Source organism: Chinchilla lanigera, unplaced genomic scaffold (genome assembly GCF_000276665.1).
Source record: "Chinchilla lanigera isolate Chin_1 unplaced genomic scaffold, ChiLan1.0 scaffold00078, whole genome shotgun sequence".
Lineage (NCBI taxonomy): Eukaryota > Metazoa > Chordata > Mammalia > Rodentia > Chinchillidae > Chinchilla > Chinchilla lanigera.
The window spans coordinates 2538445-2546496 of NW_004955479.1; the positions used below are offsets into that span (position 1 = coordinate 2538445).

An 8052-nucleotide genomic window follows, 5' to 3' on the forward strand; every position below is an offset into this window, starting at 1 on the left:
GCAGACAGCGGCGACGCCGGCCGCGCGGAGGGCAGAGGGCAGCTGGGCAGAGCGGGAGGCGGGCGAAGGCGTGAGGGAGCCGGAAGGTGACCCACAGAGGGCGGGCGCAGAGCCTCGCAGGGGAAGACCGCAGACCGGGACGCAGAGGGCGGCCGGGCAGAGGAGGCTGGCTCTGCGCGTGCGCACGACTTCCATGTTCCTCTTGCTAAGTAGAAAATTATTGGAGTGGTTTTAACGGGGTAATTATGTGATTATATTTGCATTTTTAAATAAAGATACAGATATTTGCATTTTCAATAAAGGTAATCTGTTAGGGTAATACTTGGAGAGATAAACATGCTTTAATGGTAGAATTTATTTATCTCGGTCCTGTACTTTTATTGTCTTTTATGACTATTTTACCACTGAAATTTATTTTAATCAAACGACTTTAACACCAACAATACAGTTTAAATTGTGCTACCTACAAATATATTTAAGCAACAGCAGGATGAATTCTTTCATTCCAATCACTAATGAGATAAATTAGGCTCTCATACTTTATAACTTACATTATGTGTGTGAACTTTGCCTTGTAAGAGGAGACAGATCACGAATATTTTGGGCACTATTTTTCCTCTAAAGTTTAATATTTAATGTGAAATTCTGTTTTATCATATTATTCTCTGGACTGTAAACAGTAGAGTGTTAAATTTCAAGTATTTCAAAATGCTCATCTCACCAAAGAAATGACAAAATGAGTAATTTAAACAATGTATTTCCTATTATCCAGTGAATTGCTTCAATTATTTTACTAATACTTTAGGAAGAGAGCTGGTTATGCGACATTCAGGATGTGTGAACCTTCCATTATGAGTCTTTCCATTCACATGAAGGAAAAATAGTAATTGAAGTCATTTTCTAGTTATCAGGCCAAGAATATTTTTCCCTGTATACCTGAAGTAAAAGTCTTACATAGACATTTTAGGAAGCAATTCCTCATTAAACATTTTAAAAGTAAAGTATATGCAGTGCTTCTGTGAAGTCCCCGTATGTGTAGTGATGCGTGCCAGGGGGAAGTTAGGAAGACAGTGGTGGGAGAACGGTGGACGCAAACCGGAAGCAGACTCAGCCCATTAGGCTGCACAGAGGCGAGAAAGGAGGCCACGAAAGATAATTCCCCTGAGTCAAACAAACTGACACGTTTGCGTATGACTGTGTCTGACCTCCTTAACCAGTAAGTCATGTTCTTCTGCATCCTGGGAATTTTAGAGGAGCACCTAAGGAAATGGAGAGGGTCTCAGTTATCTCACTTTTTTAAATAAAAAATGTCTCAATCCATGTGAAAATATTTGCTAGGATGTAACAGTCACTCCATCTTGGCACATTCTTCAAAATAGTATCTTTTTCAGAACTTCAGTCTATTTGAAAAGAAAGCCAATGTGAGTTTATAAATTTCCTATGAATATTGTCTATATCATTTTAAATGTGTTTTCCCCTTTAGTTTATAACTTCCTGTTTTTATGCCTAAATTAATAAATGATACTTCGACATAAAGTTAGTCTACGAATGGACACTGAATCAGCCTATGTACGTCAACCTTTAGGTCTAACTAGAGCGATTTTATTTCCACGCAAATGACAAAGCAGGTGGCTCTGATGTTCTAACTGTTATGAAAATTGTGTCAGTAACCTGCCAGCTCAAGTCCAACTTTAGCCACAGCTTTTAAAATATATTTCCTTTCTAAAATTAAAAAAAGCATCTCTCTGCTTTCCTCACCTGTCCTTGCTGTTGCGAGCAGAATCACGAGTTTGTGGACGAGCAAGTCTTTGAGGAGAGCTGCATGGAAGTGGCAACAGTGAACCGTCCTTCGAGCCACAGCCCCTCTCTCTCCTCACAACAAGGGGTCACCAGCACCTGCTGCTCACGACGACACAAGAAGACCTTCCGCATCCCCAATGCCAACGTGTCAGGAAGCCACCGAGGCAGCGTGCAGGAGCTCAGCACGATCCAGATCAGATGCGTGGAGAGGACACCGCTGTCCAACAGGTACCTGGGATTGCTCTGTGCTGTGTGCCAGTTCTGGCCATGGCCCCTCCAGTCACGTGGCCACCTATGTGACACCCAAGTCGTAGCTCCTAGGGTTAAGAAACATGTGAAATTGTTAGGCATAGTGGTGCACGCCCACAGTATAGTTCTCTGGGAGGCTGAGCAGCAGGACTGCAAGTCCAAGCCTCCGCTCCTGGCTAATTTAGCAAGACCCTGTCTCAAGACAAAGAGAAGAAACTGGGACTTACTAGTGCAGAGGCCCTGGGTTCAGTCCGGGTGCAAGGGGCTCACACAGCAGCAAGGAGGGAAGTAGGTGTGCTGGCGGGTACACGCTGGCCAAAGCAGCAGTGATGTCAGTGTGGAGAGGAGGAAGAAAGGATGCCAAGCACACAAGGAATTTTTTATCTCTTCAACTCCACAAGTTTTTCTTACTTGAGCAAAAATCTCCATGTGTACTCAGGAGTCTCTTGTGTTCAGTCAGTGATCTCAAGTGACAGCCAACACTACTAAAACAGGCAAAGGAAACCGGCATCAAGATGCCTGGAAATTATTCAGTGGCACCTAAAGTGCATCAGCCTGTTCAGTGAGAACTGTGCCCACATAAATTTCTTTCATCAATCTATAGTTTTGATTATAAGCATATGTGTGGCAAAATCAAGACAAATAATGTAACATAACAGATAAGCAGAGCTGGATGTGGTGGCAGAGGCCTGTAATTCTAGCTACTTGAATGCTAAGGTAAGAGGAATGCAAATTTGAGGCCAACCTGGTCGACATAATGAGATGCTTTCTCAAAATAAAAAACAAATTAAAATAAAATGGGCTGGAAATGTAATTCCATGGTAGAACGTCCCTGGCTCAATGCCCAACATGGGAAAAAAAATAAGCTAAATGAAATAGTAAAATGTGGCCATGTGTGGTGGTGCACACCTGTAATCCCCAGTATTGGAGGCTGAGGCAGGAGGATCATTGCGAGTTGTAGGCCAGCCTGGGCTACATAAGTGAGTTCAAGGACAGCCTGCACTACATAGAGACACCCTGTTTGAAAAAAAAGAAAAGAAAAAGGAAAAAAAAACAAGTTATTTCTTTCTGTTAATATATAAACAATTTACTGATATTTCCCTTTGCATTTTATAATTTACTATTTGCTTTTACCACAAAAATATATAATAAAGCTATTACATTTAAATTATACATATTGGGCTGGGGATATAGCTCAGTGGCATCAGTGCTTGCCTGGCAAGCCTGAGGTCATGAGTTCAAGTTCCAGTACCAAAAAAATAAAAATAAAAATGCAATAAATTATACATATTAAAAATATTTGTTCTTTCCAAAAAAATTTACTTCATTCTTCAGTCTTGAAAGCATATATTCTTAGATTGTCTGTCTGTAAATTCAGGTTTATTTCTTCACTGGGATTCAGCACTCTGTTTGAAAACCTGGATGAGATTCTAAATTCTGCCTATGTTGATTTACAAGATGGGATGTGTTTATGATCAGAATGTTAAAATTTAGAGCAATGAAAATTTCTGTCTTTAAGATATTTCACCTTTGCTCTGCTCTGTGTCTGTTACAAAATGAAATGGAGAAGTCTTTGGGAAGAAAATGCTCAAACAAAACATTTTCATTGTTTTTCATGGAAATAGTTTTAATCTCCGTTTCTACTCTCCTGGCTCCTTCTACTTGCTTCTCCTCCACAGAGGAGAGTGTTCATGTTGATACCCCTTGGGAAAACTTTGAAATACTAGATGATAATAGCTAACTTTCAGGGGTTCTTACTGTGCTACCATCATTAATTTGGGAGCATTAAGGGAATTACATGTTTCAGAACACATGCCAATAAAAAAATTCTGTGAGCAAGGTCTGAAAAGTACACATGGTACATCCCCTCCCACAGCGGAGCTCAAGCCCATCAAGGTCCCTGTCGTAAGGAAGACTACATTACCCTGACCGTCCAGATGCTACCTGACCCCCTGCCTCTCCTGCATGTGTGTAAATGTTCTTAAGAAATGAGTGACTGAACTAAGTCAAGCTGACTTTTAGAAATCTACTGTTAATAAACTGACTAGCATTAAAGATAACATGCATTTTATATGGTAATTTTATTAAGCATTTAAATGTTATTTAAAATTTATAAAAGAGCCAGGCCTGGTGGTGCATGCCTGTCATCCCAGCACTCAGGAGGCTGAGGCAGGATGATCATTGTGAGTTCGAGATCAGCCTGGGTTTCAAAGTGAGCTCAAGGCCAGCCTGAACTGCATAGCGAGACCCTGTCTCAAAAAGACAAAACTAAATAAATAAAATACTGAAAGAAAAATATATTAGAGCAACTTCCAAAAAAGATAAATAAATAAATAAAATTTTTAAAAGGTTCTTTAAAAAAATTTGTAAGTATTGAAATAATACTTTTTTTCAGTTGCATTTCAATGTTTTAAGTAAACAATTAACTTTCTTACATCTTTCTTTCCCAATCAGCCGATCCAGTTTAAATGCCAAGATGGAAGAGTGTGTTAAACTAAACTGTGAACAACCTTATGTGACTACAGCAATAATCAGCATCCCGACACCTCCAGTCACCACCCCAGAAGGAGATGACAGGCCCGAATCTCCGGAGTACTCGGGAGGAAACATCGTCCGAGTGTCTGCTTTGTAAGACAGTGGGAGTAGCTTAAGAAAACACTGAGCCTGGCAATGGAAAAGATCTCCATGTAGAAGAAAGAAGAATCAATAAACCTTTCTCAGATGAAGACAGCAGAGCAAGAAGGTTGGTAGTGAGACAAAAATGCAGCTTCCAAACGAGGATGTGAATTAAAGCCACCAAACGGCATTTCTGGACAGTGTGACCTGCTGCACGGAGAAATACCCCGTGGCCCTGTGACTTTGTGAATGAGCACAATGAAATGCCACCTGTTGATGCTTCTTATGATCAGAACTCTTTTTTAATAAAACAAATAAAATAAATCTTTGAACATAATGTTCCAGTTGAATGCAAAGCAAAAAAATATGGAAACATTTTGATAAAAATTTTTCCTGTTAAAACCATGAACATTGGCTATGATGAAGATTATTACATATGAAAAAACTCATACAACACATTTGTATTAACTAAAGGAAACCATCATAATGCATGCTAGAATTCTTTGGAGCAGTGATCTCAGTTTCCTTATGTTGTCTTCAGAATAGGCATGATAACTATAACTGTAGAAAGGAGAAATTTCTGTGCACTTACAACAACCTGATTGTTCATGTTTCATGGTGGGCTGTGCAAATAAACTCCTTTTAGGACTGCAGTATTTCTCATGGGGATGCTCATTAGTAAATCTAAGGTGTTCCGATAGTTCAGTATTAGTTATTGTTTAACTGCACCTAGTTAGTGTTACAACTGCAATAATTCATTGTACACCTGTTGTATCAAGAAACCAGAATTCTTTTGTTGTTGTACTTTCCAAATTTCATAGATACAGTAAGAGCCACGTTCATAGAAAAAAACCTCTGATGTGGCCTGGCTTTAGGTGATGTTTTAGTCCAAAACTATTGTGTCATTAATGTTTTTCAGTAGCATTCGTTGGTCCACTGTAGTCCTGTGACCCAGTGCATTATTCATTCCTGTATTTCTGCAGCACCTTTCCATTGGGTTTATCATCAGTGGGACTGACGTTTACTGTAGTTCAGATGACTTTCCTACTTTTGTATTCCCGAACACATTATCTTGTAGATTATCATCAATCCCCTGGTCAAACACTAGAAAAAAGGAGTTGACATTTATGAATTATCTCTAATGTCTTTGCTGTTTATGGAAGTGCCCAGACACTGGATATGTCAGTATGTACTTTATGAAGAGTTGACTGGGACTAAAATCACAGGATCCATGATCTCAAAATCTCACTTGATATATTGTTTATTTTGCTTTAGATCTTGAATACATTTTGAGAATTACTAGTGTGAATTGAAACACAGAGATAAACTGGAGCGTCTTAGGTAGCAATTATTTGATGAAAGCATCCCTTCACTGCCATTCAGGAAGGTAGCACCAGTTTATCTCAGGAAAATTCCTGTGTTTTTCAAGGTGCAGTCTTCTCCACTGAACAGGGGAGGACAGGAGTCTGATGATGCGAAGTTGATTCTCTATGTACATTTAAGTGAAAAGTCTTTATACCTTTTCACCCTTAAAATATGTGGGCAGACATGTCTGCATGTGACAGTGTAAAAAAAAGTTGTATGTCAAATGAAGAGTTTTGTTCATTCTAAGCCACCACTGTAAAGAATAAAACTTAGTTTCTATACACAGAGTTAATAATTATCCCTCTATATAGAGATTTAAAAATAATTATAACTTATGATAAAATGAATTAATCCAACTATTTTAAAGTAAAGCCAGAAATTCTAGCTTCCCATTTCTAGAATAGATTCTAGAACAGTGCTATGCACATAGTAGATATTAATAAACATTTGCTGAAAGTAAGATAAACTCAACTGTCTCTTGGGAAGAACTGGCTTTAATCCTAGTATGTCTTTTAAAAAGTTACTAACCTTCCAGCAATGTGAGTATTAACAAGCATATTAACACCTGCCTCTTGTCACTTTATGCTTCTAGAGCAAATATATAGTGAACTTCTTTGATGGCATTCATTGAAAACCTTTTTTAAAAGTAGATTAAGAAACTACAATCAGGAATACTCGACATCCTTTGATTCCCAGTGAGAAGACTTATTTTCACGGTGTTAATATCACATAAAAGAAAATGCTTAGGTTACTTTCTTTGACAATTCTGCCTCCTCTTTTGATTTACCACCTATTCAAAAATTATTATTAATTTCTTTAGACTTTTTGAAAAGAAAATATCTTTTTGATGTTTTAAATGATATTAAAATATACTGTGTTGGTGGTGAATGACTATTGAAGACTGTGTTAAGTGCATCTGTACTGTAAGTGAAATGTGATTATTTCTGTGTATCATATGGAGTAATAAGGTCATTGTTTTTGACAATTTTGTTTGAGATTCATATATCTTATTTCAAAGGATAGCATAATATCTGCATTATGCTGGAAAAATAGACCTTTGGAGAATACTTAAATAAAACATGTGCATGCTTGAACAGGAAAATGTGGTTGATTGCTGCCCTTTTTTCTTAGACTTTATTTCTTTCCAAAAGCTAGGGTAGGACTACACCATATTATGTGGAGAACCCCGTGACACATACAAATTCAAGGAGCAAACACTTACCTAGTCTAAACTAGTGGAGTGAATAGCTGTCTGCCCAAAATGCGACATTAGGAACAAGGCTCCACAGAGAAATTGTTGACCTTTAAGTGAAAGCGTTTGCTGGATGTCATATACATCTCAGCCGCTGCTGTTTGGATCGAGCAAAGAGAAGCTCTGACAGAATAGTGAGCAGACCTCAACTAAATTCTCAAAGAGTTTTTTCTTCTAGGAAAACAGCATGATTTATTAGTCTAACTGTGTGTGTATGCGTGAACATTACAGCTATAATGTTTAAAAGCCTGTGTATGTGTGTATGAATATACACCTACTGATACATACATATATGCGTGTAGAACACAGATCTGTCTATATGTTCATATACATAGGCCTGAGTTCCTTTTCAAGATGTGGATTCCTGAGCATTTCACTTCAATATCTTGGAACAAAAAAGGCAATGTTAAATGTATATGAAAAGTAGGAAAAATCAAAGAAATCATTTAGTACAGAGACAGGGTGGCTAGACTGTATATTTTCTTATTAATTCTTTCGCTGATGGCCTTTGATTCATTGAGGTGTCAATTCTGCATTTAAAAGGCCCAACATGCTTGCCCATTCCTTCAGTGTAGTCACAGTGCTGGCTTGGAAATGGCCTCCGGAGAGGTATAGCGATGTCTTCCAGCAGCACTGCTCAGACAAATAAAAGGGCTCTTGGCATCAAACAGATGCCTCCTCTGAGTCCTATAAGAAAGACATTGCCTCTTCTTAGAGAGTTATTACAGTGTTTTTTATTATTAAGTCACAGGTACAAGAATGGCTTATTG

The 8052-nt window shown here is 38.4% G+C and overlaps 1 protein-coding gene across 1 annotated transcript in view; it reads left to right on the plus strand.

Annotated features, from left to right (window-relative positions):
* Kcnd2 (potassium channel, voltage gated Shal related subfamily D, member 2) overlaps positions 1 to 7132 on the plus strand; it is a gene marked incomplete at its 5' end in the record, with an annotated part of 482970 nt that extends 475838 nt beyond the window's left edge. Inside the window, 2 exon segments of the mRNA XM_005402450.2 lie at positions 1781 to 2028; positions 4504 to 7132. Coding sequence (XP_005402507.2) covers positions 1781 to 2028; positions 4504 to 4681 — 426 coding nt within the window.
* Between the last annotated feature and the right edge of the window lie 920 nt (positions 7133 to 8052).